The sequence below is a fragment of the Calliphora vicina genome, chromosome 4, assembly GCF_958450345.1.
Source record: "Calliphora vicina chromosome 4, idCalVici1.1, whole genome shotgun sequence".
In the NCBI taxonomy this organism is placed as follows: domain Eukaryota; kingdom Metazoa; phylum Arthropoda; class Insecta; order Diptera; family Calliphoridae; genus Calliphora; species Calliphora vicina.
Window position 1 is genome coordinate 1,806,711 of NC_088783.1, and position 15,334 is coordinate 1,822,044.

Here is a 15,334-nt window from a genome sequence, read left to right on the forward strand (position 1 = left end):
TGCCCACTAAAAACTCACCTGATATGTATGAATTAATTGTGATCCAACATCTTCCATCTGCATCATGGAATTGTCGAGCTTAACGTCACCACTATAGAAACTCTGTTCCGGTCTAGCCCAACCCTGTAAACTTAATTCTGCTCTCTTCACAACATGAACATCTAATTTTACTTCGGGCTTATGTTCACCAATCAATTTAGAAGTCGTGTTAGCGAAAATATTAAAAGTTAATTGACGCTCGTCCAGTTCTAGTCCGCTCGGATCAAAACGTATTGAAACTTGAGCGGCTGTACCTCTTCGCATGGGATTACCAAGACTGCACGCAACAACCGTTTCATTGTAGCGATTGCAAATGGCGGTGCTCTAAGTGATGTGATAAAAACGATAAAAACCACACTTTACTCAATTTCAAAATTGACAAACTTACCGTTTTAAGGGCAGCTATGTACGAGACACTCTTTTGGTGCACAACAAATACTTGTGTCTCGTAGGCGGAATCTGCTGAATTGGATACATTAATATTTACACGGATTTCTTCTTGTTCACCCAAAATCAATGCATAGTTTTCATCTGAAATAAAATATACTATGTATTTATGTGTGCTCACTAAGTATGTAACTACGAAATAGTACTCACTCTCCATATTTAAGTCAATTTCGGCATTAAGTCGCAAGTTACTCTCACAAATATCATCATCTCCACAATCTTTCTGGAATGTTCCCTCGAACTCTATATTAGCCTGTGTTTGATCTAGTATCGGGTTTAAGGATTTCAGTCCCGAGTCCGGCAGTTTTGATTCCACCAAAGTATAATTTAATCTCAACTTAATGGGACTTTGAATATCACGCGTGTTTTCTTTGATGTACCCAGTAACTCTTTGACAGGAAAGACGTCCATCGGTACGGACAGTAACTTCCCGTTTGATAACATTGCTTATCTTGTTATCACGATCAAAGAATACACGAGAAAATTTCTTATTAGGCGCAAACGTTTCGGCCTCCACCGTGTACATAAGCTTTAGGTCTTTATTTGCCGACGCCTGTTCATACGGATCAATGGAGCAGCAGGCTTCAAAGGTGAAACAGGTCAGATTGGTAAAGGCATCTGTTACGCAGCCTGCCTTAGTAGGATCAATATTTTTCATTTCATTACTTCTCCATTTAGTTTGTATACTAATGATTGGACGTGACAGCAATGCAACTACAGCTGAAGAATTGTATGCTCCTACAACAATATCTGGATAAGAATTTCCATCTAAATCGGTGCCACCTGTTATTGAACTGCCAAATGTTTTAATGGGCTTAGGTAACAGGCCTAAATCACTTGATTGGATGCGCTGGGACGCTTTGCTATTCAAACCATTTCTACTTCCCAAATAAATATAAACCACTCCGTCATCCTCATATGGGGCTCCGATAGCCAAGTCTTCACAATTGTCTTTATTTATATCACCAATATTGGCTAAAGCCAAACCAAAACGACTTTCAAATGATCCTGTCAACTTGAGCGTTGGCTTATATGGCAGGTTATCTTTAGCATTTTGATAGATGTACACAGCACCACCTTCACTTTTATTGAAGTAGAAGGGAGCTGCCACTATAAGATCGGGTTTCTGATCACCGTTGATATCAGCAGTAGTCAACTCGTATCCAAAACTAGATGCAAATTGTTCACCCTCTATGATCATGTGTACTGGTATGGGATTTCTGTTGTCCTTATCAAATATTATAACTTGACCATGTCCATTTGAACGAGGTGCTCCAGCAGCATACGACATTCGTTCGCCAAAATAACGACCACCCGTCACAGACATACCCAGATAACTGTACTTATCGACCGGTGCAGATGTGTCCGAATGATCACCATAATACATATTTTTATCACGTTCCAAATATTCGCCACCAATTTCCGTCACGAACACAGTTCCCCGCCATGTGAACGGACCGGGGGTACCCAAGACCATAGTGTTGTCGTCCAACAAGGCTCCCGAAGTACCCACCTGGCAAAAACCATAATCTTCATGCGCTCTACAAGAATTTACACAAAAACATAATGGAAAAATACAAATATTAGTTACGGATTATCAAAATAAAACATACATATGTATGTATTTAGAATTATATAGTAAATACAGTTATTAGTTAGTAGTACCTAGTTATCTACATCTTGCAAACATACATACAAACATACATACATAGATACGTATATACATATGTATACATGAATACTATGGCGACTACTAAGTAATAAATCAATTATTGATATTAAATATTTAAGTATGTTAAATTACTACTACTTTACTAAAAAGTAGAAGTAATTTTAATCATAAGTATGTTTAAATATAAAAAGCAAACCACCGAAGGGATTTCTTTTAAAGACATATCGAGCCCTAACAGCAATAGTATATTAAGTACTACATAACAATAACATTTCAGTCGATTATTTAGATGATCCTAAATAATCGATTATATTGTTGGTTAAGATGTTTTCGCGGTTAGGGCTCGATATCATTTTCAGGTTCTATGATTAATGATATAGCAATTGAAAATGTATTCAATATGAATTACTTTTCATTTTTAGATGTAAACAGATTTTCAGTTACGTCGAACTTTTCACTTATGTTTTATGATATGTTGGCTACCGTTACCGCTCAAATAACGTTACCGATATAACCGCATACACCGTTACCTCTAAATACGGTTACCGATATTCAATAAATATTTGAAATTAAAAAATACCAATTTTTTATTTCTATAATTGATTTAATTGAAAGTTACAAAATTTAAAATATAACAAAGTAAATTTTTGTAAATTTTATTAATAAAATCACTAAAATACTGTTACTGCTAAGTTATCGTTGCCGAAATAACTGAAATTACCGTTACCGAAATAATCCAATTTAGCGTTAACGTTACCTTTTAGACGTTTCGAATCGTTTGCTTTTATGTGAACTTAAAATTAAATTTAAAATAGAAAAAGTTTTAATTATAAACAATTTACAAACCTTTGAACAGTTCGGCCTTTACATGGTTCATACACTTCATCGTAACTCAATTCATTGGTTAGAACATAACATAGACCTTGGCCATAACGATTTTCACGCACTTTTGTTATGTAGCGATGGGCACAAACCAAAACCTGATAAAGAATTTAACAATGAAACAATTAAAAAATACATAAATAGAAGTTAGAAGAATTATTAAAAGAATCCATAATATATAATACTATGTTACAAACTAAAACAAAAATTATAAACGCCAAATGAAAATAGGACTGGTTGAGCAATTTTTTTTGGAGACTTCGCAAACACTTAACAAATCCTAAAGCTTTTTAATTGATTAACCGTTTTCAAATTCTATATAAATACATATGTGAAAAGATAGTCTTTTGGACTTAGATGTATTCCATACATTTCCTTTTATAATTGATCGTCAATGGACAAATTGATGTATTTTTCAATACATGCATGTACATCAGTACTAGGGTTCCTAATTTCCTAGACTTTTTCCCTTCCTGGGAGTAAATTAAAAAATTTTTCAATTTTTTAATGCTAAATTAAGCCAAAAACCAGTAAAATTTTGTTTGCCACATTGTAGTGGCGGTACAATGTTGGTATTAAGGGTTTAACTATAATAATGATATTTGACCGGAAAACAAGCATAGTTCGCTTCGAAAGGCACACTAATAATAATTTCTTTAAGAACATACAATTTCAATTTGATTCAATCATTCAAATAGATCTGATGTGGCTGAAAAATCTGTTGCTAGAATCGAAAAATTATGGATATAATTGAATCATTCGATTAGCAACGATTCATCATAACAAATCTGAATTTTGCAACTTTAAGAAGAAAACGTATAAAGAAATTTCCGAAAAATCCAAAAAAATAAGATTTTTGATTTTAAATTTTAAATTTGTTCTAAAATTTATAATATATTGAGATTTGAATTTTTTTGTAAAGAGAAAACTAAATATTAAATAAAATATAAAATAATTCTATTTACACTTGAGGAAAATCGTACTGATTTCAATAAGAATAAAAAGGTCCAAATAATGGTTATTCTATTCGTACGAAGAATTCTAAGTAACTTTTCCCTAGGAACCATAGGCCTAAAATGAATTTTGACCTAGCGGAATTTCAAAAATATATATATTTTTTTTGCATCCATTAAAATTAATCCTCCAAATCTATATTATAATAAATTTTTTAATAGAACCAAAATGAAAAAAGAAAGATGAAGTCCTCCATCAGAACTACCAGTTACACTTAGACATTTGGCGAGTAATTCGTTGTAGCACAGTGTTACGAATATTAGTATTTATAATAGTAAAATTATTCAACAACAACAACAATAACTACTGTGCGAAATGATTTTCTATATAATTAAGAGTTTAAAAATAAATAATTACATAATTATTTAAGAGTCTACCAACTGAATGTAATCATGAAATATGCATGTAGTAGTAGCAAGATAAAATAAAATACTTTATGTAGAAATATTTAGGATGGATGTAATTAATGGAGATACAAAACATACCTTGCCGCCCAAGCCTTGACTGCGAACTGTAACGCCCAGCCATTGGTCCTCCTTGATTTCATCATACGATGGTTCAGTCAATTCCTCAATATCATCACTATCGAAAGCTATTTCCAATTTAAAGGATAAAACAAATAAATTTGATTATTAAAATAATTCCTGCATAATACTGCAGTAATACAATAAAAATAAAATCAATAAATGATGAATTAATTAAAACATTTACACAACATTGATGATTAAAAATAAAACAATTAAATTAAATTAGTTATCATGTGTCTTTTATAATACGTTTATCTGTACAAACATACAATAATAAATATGTTAAATAATAAATGTTTTTATTATTTCTTTTGTTTGTTTTAAAATTATTAATATTTCATACAAGTGTGTTTAGAAGTGTGTTTTCTGTGGTGTGTATGTTTGTGAAATTGCGTGTGTTTTTTTTTGTGAATATGACATTTAGTGTAGAATTTTTACATTACAGTTACGAAATTGACATACATACATTTTTATTTAAATTTGTTCAATACAATTAATGTAAAAAAATGTGCATAAACAACAGATAAATAAATAAATATGGTTTTTATTAATTTTATTTTACAAATACATTCATAATAATTATTTACATACATAAATACATACATATATTTTTTTTAATCTATGGGATTGATTGTTTATTTGAAGTACGCAGGTGCAAAGTTTTGTGAATGAACAATATACTCGTAAGTGTTGGTAAATAAAAGTAGTATTAACATGGGTATGCGGGATTAGATTATTTTCAATAATTATAATTATGAGTGTAAAAGTAAGTAAGTTTTTGTATTTAATATACATACATATGTATATGTAGTTAATTATGTAAGTTTGTTTGTTTGTTTGTCAACATTTTTAATATTAATTGTAAAGCATAATTGTACTATTAAAGTTCTCATCTGAATTGTAAAAATGTCATATTGTAAAAAAGAAGTCAGCTGGTGCTGAGATTCAGCTCAAATGAGAACTCAAATAATAAATAGGTGGGAGACTTAAATATGTGTTTAAGCTCAAGTGATAAATAAATAAATACTTATTTATTAAGAATCGTGTAAAGATATTATACATAATACGTTTGTAATGTAATTTTTAAATAAATATCGAATAAATATTTCAAAACATCAATCAATATTTGTTAATAAATTTATTAATAGGGTGAATGGTAGGCTAGTTGATAGTGTTCACGCAAGATATTAAGGTCTGTTTTACTACAACGGTCATAAGGTCTTCGTTACTCTGATCGGTAAAATAAAGTTAGAATATAAATTATATTCTGGGTGATCCAAATACAAGTATCTTTTTAAATCATATGTTGGTTTTTTCTATTCGAAATATTGAATATCAGTCATCAGACGCCTCTGAGGACCATCATTGGTCGCTTTACGCTTGAACAATGTCGTTTGTAAGTATTTGTCATTAAACTCAATAAGAAAAATGCAGTTTTAATATGTGCTTATAACACTGCACAACGCCAAAACAAATTACAAGGTCCGACCAAAAAATTTGGAAAGAGGAGAAAAAAAAAACGTTTTGAAAGTTTACATCTGAATTTCATTTGAGGGGGGGTTAAAGATTCCCAACTCTGACATATTCTTATTGTTAATCGACATAAGAAACCATGTGATCCTTACATTTTTGGTATAAATTGTGTTCAGCAAGTTTATGTAAAATGTTACGGAGAACATTTTTGTAGAATATGTTAACCCTCTAAATCCTTAAGGGTCTTTTTGTCCTTTTTTTAAGAAAGTGCAAAAACCACCATTAAAACAGGGATTTAAGGGGTTAAAATGTTTATAATTAAGTTTTTGGTATAATATAAAGGTAAACAAATAATTCTATCGTATACATATTTTGTATATTGGGTGGAGAAAAGTTGGTTATTAAGATTTTAGAAGTTGAGTTAAGTTAAAAAAGAAAATATATACATATTTTATGTGTATATTCACATAAATATTTTGGTAATTTTTCATTTCCAGAAATATTAGCTTATTTTACAAAAAATAAATGAATTCTAAATTAATTTTTTTAATTTTTGATTAACCTATTTTTTAGGGTTATTTCTACAATTTTCATTTGCGACCCCACAAGAAAAAACTTTTTTTTAATTTCTTTTTTAAATTTTGTTTACCTAAAAATATATAAAATTTTTATTTTAAAGTATAATTTGGTGAAGGGTATATAAGATTCCGCACAGACGAATATAACTCTCTTACTTGTTTTAATTCAAATTTAATCGGCTAAAATGGATTTTGATGATATCTTCAAAAAATCTAAAATATTTTGGAGCACAAAAATTTATATTCTGCCTCAAGAATTGCACAAATCTAAAATCGTGGTTTTTGTTGAAATATATTTTATTGGAATTGCTCGAAATATAGGTATGTACATTAGACAGGCCCTTAAAAAATAGATTTGCTTTGGATGGGTCTTATTTTGTTTATTAGTAGCTAAAACTAACAATGTACTGCAACATTTAAGTGCAATCGGATAACTAGAACACGTGCCTGAAATCGATTGAAAGATGTAAAATTGGGTAAATAATGGTACTTTTTTCGATAACTTAAAATAATTCTGTATTTTCAAAACTGCTTTTTTAACATTTGCAATAAACCTAAGCTTCCAGAGAAAATTATCTTTCTAACAAGGTATTGTTTTATACAAGTACTCTACACTGTGAATACCGCTAATAATATCGAATGAAAAATAACAAAGTTATACTAGTTTTATTTGACCCTATATTGAGCAAAAAGTGCTAGTTTACGCATATTTTACTCGAATTTCTGTTGTTGACATAGTTGTTTACATAACTTTTGCATGCAAAACAGTGAGTAAATAATACAAAAATGCCGTATTATAAATTGTTAGAAAGATAATTTGTCCAGAAGCTTAGTTTTATTGCAAATATTTAAAAAAAATAGCATTATAATAGGGAATTTTATTAAGATATCGGAAAAAGTACCATTATTAATTCCCAATTTTACAACTTTCAATCGATTTCCGGCACGTGTTCTAGTTATCCGATTGCTCTTAAATTTTACAGTACATAGTTAGTTTTAGCTACTAATGAACAAAAATAATATCTAATGTACATACATATGGGCAACACAACACAAAAACCCTTGAAACTTTTTTTCAAGATGATTTGAATAGAAGAATAAAATGTTACTATGTGAAAGTATTTAGGTCATATTACAACATTTTAAATACAAAAATAATAGTTAATTTAATTTTTTGATGTTTTAGGTTAAAATTGCGGCGAAAACTAGGCTCTCAATTAGCTTGTAGTATGAAATGAATTTGACGCTGATTGTTTTTTTTTTCTATTGTCAAATTGTTTATTGAAACCGAATGTATATTTTCTATACACTTTTTTAGTTTTTGTATATACATATTGTTTTATTATAAGAGAAAAATCTTTCACGTACGGTATGTCACGTACGATATTAAATTTTAATTATTATAAGACCATTCAAAGATTGTTTTTATTTAAATATGACGGATTGTAAAGGAAAAATATTTCGTTTAGTGTAAGAAATTAAAAGAAAACATAACGCCTCTCACGATTCGAATATTTTCGCATATTTCTACATGTACCTCAAAATGAGTTCCGTTTTATGTCACGTACGATATACCCTTATTTCGCTCAATATTTTGGACAACAATATTTCGAAAGAACTTTTTATTATTTTAAAATATATGTAGTACCCTCTGAATGGAACATAAAGACCAAATTATTTTTCATAAAAAATATATTCATGAAACTCGAAAAGCCATCTTCAAAAAACCCAACCCAAGCTATAAAATATAAATATTTTGTTGTTCAACATATTAACCAAGAATTCCATGAAAGATGACACCCAGAGCAAGAACATGAACTACTGCCCAGCACACATTAAAACCCATAAAAAAATAATATAATGTTGTGGATACAAAAACGACAACTTAAATGACTTTGGTATAACAACAATTCGCTCTGAATACCACGACTTTTGTTTATTTTATTTTTATATTTTTGAGTTGGATCCCTTTTGTTTGTCTCATTTAATGTGTCTGATTTTGTTCAATGCCAAGGCAGAATTGTGGAAGTTTGTACAAGAAAGACTTGGAAAATATTGCCTGTTTAACGCATGATCACTTTGCTGTTATTTAAACGAAATAATATGTGTTTCTTTTTAACCTTTAACTACGGAGGTGGTGGTAAATTTTACCCCTGTTTATATATTTTTTTAGTTTTATAAAAATAACATTTTATATAATGAGCTTGTTTTGCTGAACTAAATAACCATTATATCAAAAAAGTATCTTATTAAAAAATGTGTTTTAGTAAAATTTAATGCTAAATTTGGAGGGGATATGTCAGTGACTATGTCCAAAATGTTCACTTCCGTAGTTAAAGGTTAAATGAGTTTTTCGGTATTTGTTAAAAAAAAACATGAAACAAGTTCACTAAACTTATATTTTGCTCTTTCTCGTATAATAATAAAAAATGTCATTTTTAAATTGTTTAACTTATGAAGGTTATATTTGCAACAAATAATATGTACATTATAATTTGTGTAATTGCAAATGTGTATTAACTATTATATGAAGTTTAAAATGTGTGCCATTCATTAGTGTAGACAGTAACAAGAACTCGCAATTCAATAAAGTTTTTTTTTGTTTTTGTTTAGCTGTCTTTGTCATTTTTTGCATATCAAATTAAGAGCTTACATAGCAAAATATTTATACATTTTTGCAAATAAATCCAACAGACAGCAGAAAGCTGTCACTACTGTATTGTATGTTATTTTTTTTTTTTTTAAATAAAATAACACATACTCCATTTACACATTAGTAGATTTATTAATTACAAAATGACCCAACTTCAAAAAATAAAATGTTTCATTTGTTTAACATAACTTAATGCAGAATGTAAAGGGGTTTCCAGTAAGCCCATAACAATTTTGCATTCACTTTAATATTTCTTATACCAAGTGCATCCAATTGAGAACAAAAATGGTATTTTAAAATTTGAAGATAGAAAAATGTCTTTATGCCACAAATGTGATATAGAGTAAGCGAACAAGTTGCGGCCACCAATTCCGAAATATTTTAAACTTATTTCTAAATGTCTGTCCATAGTAAATATGGAAGATATTTTTCGAATTTAATGATTCTAACCTCAAAAATATTGTGTTTTAGTGCTCTGTTCTGTATTTAATAAACAAAGTGTTACTGCGATCCGGGTCCTACATGTATTTAGTTTTATACAATCGACTGAATATTTGCAAATTACATACATATTTATTTAATTGTGTCACATGGGTCATTTAGCAGTTTAACCGGCGATTAAAATAATTGTCTAAATACATGTATAATATTCTCGTATGTGACTTTATATTCAGTATTGTTAGTTTTTTAAAACATTTACATACCAATCATTTCTACATACATACAGATTTATTTTATTTATTTACATACATATTAGGTTTCTATATACAAATGTATTGCTATTTTTTCTATTAGTTGTTTTTTTTTTTGATATTTTCAATTTGCACAACAGAAATAAAAACACGTGCTTTACATTCGTGATCATGTATAAAGCAATGTTAGCAACAAACAGACTCTGTAAAGTTTGATTGTTAATTATTTTACTTAATCCACTTCAATCTCATTAATTTTTTCCAGTGTATAAGATAGCAATTTTAGAAACTCATGTGCAAAATTTAATAACGTTTTGTGTGCACCCAGAAGCGACAACTGTTGAATTGCATTTTTATATCCACTCGTACATGAAGAATGTAGCAATGTGATGTTTTCGATATGCATACATTGTTGCCAGTTTGGGGAATATTTTTTGGCAAATGGGGAATCAGTTTTCGGTTGGGGGAATACAATTTTTTAATTTATTTTCAATTTTAAATAATAATTTGCAAAGCAGTTGTATACCTGTGGGAATTTTTTTAATCTATTTGATTCATACAAATTTAACTGAGTTGGAAAGACTAAAATTTTATTTAATAATTACCATTCACTGAAATAATTACTTTGCAGAAGAATCTCGGAAAAAATTAAATATGTTTTTGTATAATCTTTTGTGTACCAACAAGTAACGTTTGCGTTGAACATGTTTTTTCAGTTAAGAATATTTCTAAAATAATAACATTGTGTACGAATTAGACACTTTTTCTTTCTAATTAGTATAACCCGCCGGGTGTCCCGAGTACTCTGAATCCAGTGGTGATAACCGTTTCTTGTTTTCGAGATATATTGTTATTTCGAAAATGCAGGAGGTTGCACAACAAATATTCGCGTAACTCAAAAACGGTTTAGTTTATTGAATAACCTAAAAAACGAAATTCCGCAATAAAATTACCTTTAAGAAAGACTGAAACTTTTTTTAAACTGCGCAGTCGTTTTAGAAATACATATAATTTATTGCGCAAATAAAAAATAAAAATTTCGAAATTTTGCTAAAATGTTAATTTTATTGCGGAATATCGGTTTTTTGAGTTTATTCATTTTTGAGTTACGCGAATATATGTGGTGCAACCTCCTCCATTTTCGAAACAACGGTATATCTAGAAAACAAGAGCTAACCTAAAATAACGGTTAGCACCACTGGGTTCTGCAAGCTCTTCTCAGTTAACTCCAACTTATGAAATGTTGAAACTTTTGAAAATAAATGCAATGTTCAACAAAATTTCTGAAATAATTAAATCTTATTTTTTGGGGATACAAAAATTAAAATTGGGCATGAGATCTGAATAAATACTGACAACACTGTATGCATGCACAAGAAGTACTCGATTCGTACAAACATATTTTCGTACAAACTTGCATAGCTACATACTACAAGCTCAAAAAAAAATTGAAAAACAAATCTTTATATTCGAGTCGAATAAGTGGGGGTATGAATGAATGCACGATGATGGTTGTGGTGTGATTGGAGCTGTTTTAACGTAGAGTTTTAGTTTTGCATATTTTGTGTGCGCATTTAAATTGAAAATTTATGAACTGTATTTAGTGTTTACTCAGCTAACTCGTATGGATGGGTTCACTACCTTCCCAACAATACGATATAAAAAATATGGTTGTACATTAGGGGGTATTACTTTTGAAAATATGTAAATATCTAATCCGGTGTATCAATAATATTGCAACGTATTTGTATACATACATATAACTATGTATATGGCTTGATAACAAACCAGAAAATAAACTATTGGTCAATTCACAAGGTCTCTTATCATGTCATATTGTCATAATGTCCTAATATTTCACAATGGTTTTTATTGTTTTTCAAGTAAAAAATGTCCGAAAATAATACTACTCTGTATGCTATGTATATTGTGTTATCGTAACCAACCAGCAGAGACCTAAAGCTAGGTACTCTGTTCAAAATTTCGTGCGAAATGCTGTCAAACAGCATGTAAAACTTTTCGCATGAAAAAACCATAATTTTTCGCAAATATGAACAGAGTACTAGGCTTAAGAGTCGAATGCCTAAGAGTCATTATGACAATATGACTGATACGAGACCTTGTGAATTGACCATATGTATATAACGTGTCATAAGTATATACATATGTCTATATTATTTGTTTTCCAACTCGTTTGTGTTCCAGACTCTTCTAGTTATTTGCTTTATAGATGATAATTTTTTATTTTAATTTATTTTGGTTATACCCTAATGTACATATGCCCTAATATATTTTACATATTCATGTTATTTGCATATGCATGAATGTTTGTGCATGTACTCGTTTTATGGAAGACACATGTACAGTAGGGTGGGCACATTTATATAAAGGAAAAGTAAGAAAAAGAAGTTTTTTGATATTCCCAAATAAAATGAATGTTTAGTTGTTTTGAAGAAACTATTCCGTGAGCTATGGAAAAGGATAAAACGATATTTTTTAAGGTTTTTATGATGTTTTTCTTCCATATATCTCTCAAAGGAAAGGTCTTTCGAATGAATCCAAAATTATTCGAAATTTTGAAAGTAATTAGTTAAAGTTAATACGATATAATAAACCTCATATAATTTCAACTATAGGGCACTGAAAGAGCCTTTCAAAGAGAAATATGAAAAAATAAAATATAAAAACCATTAAAAAATACCTTTTTTTAATTTGGGCTAGAGAAAAATCTGATTCTAGAACAAACATTTTGAAATATGGTATTTTAGATTTAGGGCGGTCCTAATGTACATACATATTTATACAAACATACATATGTACATACTTTTTATAATAATGATTTCTTTTGTTGAATAAATATTTTACTTATTTCTTTACTATTGCTCCAACAATTTTTGGATAACATTCAGCCCTCATCGAACTAAATGGATGAATTATTGAATTGGTTTGGTTTATTAAATATTATCAAGTATATTTATATACAAATACATTCAATTCATATTCGTGTATATTTTTACATTCATGGATGCTATGTGGGAAATATTCCTATATATGGACTTGCATATTCCTATGTATGTATTAATTTATACACGATATAATAAATAAGAATATGTTTGTATTTTTACATACATATGTATGTTCCATAGTTTAAAGTTGTTATTTGGGAATCAGAGCAGAAATGTGCACTAGTTGCATAGTTATGCGTCTACATCCATTGCAATTTGTATATTATTTGGCATCATTCCACAAAAATGTGACAAATCAAAATGTATTTAAAAATAAATATTTTGTTTTTTATTATGTGCGTCTCAAAAATACATACATAAATATTTACAAAAAAAAAATAAAAAAATTAGTTACAAAAATAAAAAAAAAAATTATTAAGAAGCCACTAATGTTGTTAAAAAATTAATTACAAATTGGTAAAAATTGATAATAATTATTAACAAAAATAAATCATGCTTAATTTAGTTGATGAAAAAAAAGAAAAATTTTAATTTTAGAAAGTGCGTAGGAAGTTAAGAACTGAAAAGTATTAAAACATTGTTAAAACTATATTTCGGGGTTAATTATGAAAAACAAATAAAGCACCCATACCACTTACTAGGTTCATAGACTCCTTCAGGCGCTACGAAATTTTAGAATAAATTTTAGATCACATTTTGTTTTTATGTTCGTAATCAAAACGACATTTTTGTTTTATTATTTTTAGCGATTTTAGTATTTTGTAGCAATTGTTTGTAATTAATTGTATGAAGAGATCCATTAAATACCAAGTATTTTTATTTTTTTTTTGTATGTAGAAGTTTTCATAAAAAAAAATTAATATAAAATCAAAATAAAAACCAAAAAGAAAAAAAAAGAAAAAAACAACATGAAATAATATGTTTCAGAATTTAAGTAACAGTAAATAAACAATATTTAAGCAATTTTAGCAAAATTTGGGTCATATTATTGTAAATCAAGTCTTTTATTTAATTACTGTGAGCGTTACAGCCAATTTAGAAAATATAAATAACAATTTATTCAATTTGAAAACATTTTGCTAAAATCCACTATAAATATAATTTAGAAGTAAATGAATACAATTTGTAAAATATTTTTATTTGTATTATTTACACATACATACATACTAATAAAATAGATATAATGGAATCGAAAAGTATTGAAACTGCCTACAATTTTTATAAATTTAGTCACAATTACTAATATACTAACAAATAATTAATTGTATATGTAGTTACATAAGGGCTTTTTTTACATAATTTTCAAAGGAAGGGTTTCTAAAGCAAAAACAAAAAAAAAACACTTCTAACTACTTAACAGTAAATAAATTGGCATTAATTTATAAATATATAAAAGTATATTTTGGTTACTATTTTACTAAAAGAACAAAAAGATTATTTACAAAATCTCTTTAACATTGAAAAAGAAAAAAAAACTAAATACATATGTATTAATAATATTTATTATATGTAATTTGAAATCGGCACTTCAAAAGCACCCTATTGTATGACGAGCTTTATTCACAAAATATTCTTAGTATGTAGTTGTTTATTAATTATATTAAAAACATTTAAAAGAGTCCTCCAGTCTTTAAATCCACTGTTTTTCAATATTCTTATTGTTATTATTATTATTATTATTAATTCATATACATATAGATATATGAAGATATGTAAATTTAAATACTAATAAGTAAACATATTCATGATTCTCCAAACCACTTATAGTAAAATTTGTAAATAAATCCTTCACCTAAATATTCGGTTTGAGACAGAGAGGACAGAGAATAAGACCAGAAACCAAATATCCTTGGATGAAATTACATTAAAGTGAAAATAGTTTAAATCGTTTTATTTTTGAAATATACAGAACAGACAATAATTGAAGGGCTTAGTACAGTAACTCAGTATGCCACAAAAATAAAATATTAAGACAAACTACTTGAAAGTTTTAAACAATTTTCAAAATATATGAATTTTATGTATAAGCACGCTTTACTTTATTAAGTGAAATATTTTTGATGGAAGCCTTCAAGCTTTCAATTTTATTTATATTGAGTCTTTACTTTTAAAATACAACTTGAAAATGACAAAATTAAAATAGCATGTTTAAAATAAATACATTGATTCATTCATTCAATTGAGTTGAGTTGAAACTCAAAATAAGTACTTTTAAATATTAACTTGTTCACGAATGGTGTTCTACGAATTTTCAATATTTAGACCTGAGCTACTGCTCTTAAACAGTACTTAAATATAAAGTAAAATTGAATAATTCATAATGTTTTCATGGACATAGAGAAAACAGATAAGTTGGAAATTATAGGATAAGTTGGAAATTATAGGTTTCTG

At 28.2% G+C, this 15,334-nt stretch overlaps 1 protein-coding gene across 1 annotated transcript in view; it reads right to left on the reverse strand.

The window, feature by feature from the left end:
* The window catches only part of mew (multiple edematous wings), an 89,129-nt gene that overhangs the window by 1,996 nt on the left and 71,799 nt on the right, over positions 1 to 15,334 (reverse strand). The window contains exons 3-8 of the mRNA XM_065509967.1: positions 13,582 to 13,605; positions 4,540 to 4,646; positions 3,005 to 3,138; positions 637 to 2,027; positions 428 to 570; positions 19 to 363 (exon numbers count right to left, since the gene is read on the reverse strand). Coding sequence (XP_065366039.1) covers positions 19 to 363; positions 428 to 570; positions 637 to 2,027; positions 3,005 to 3,138; positions 4,540 to 4,646; positions 13,582 to 13,605 — 2,144 coding nt within the window. The remainder of the gene's footprint in view (positions 1 to 18; positions 364 to 427; positions 571 to 636; positions 2,028 to 3,004; positions 3,139 to 4,539; positions 4,647 to 13,581; positions 13,606 to 15,334) is intronic.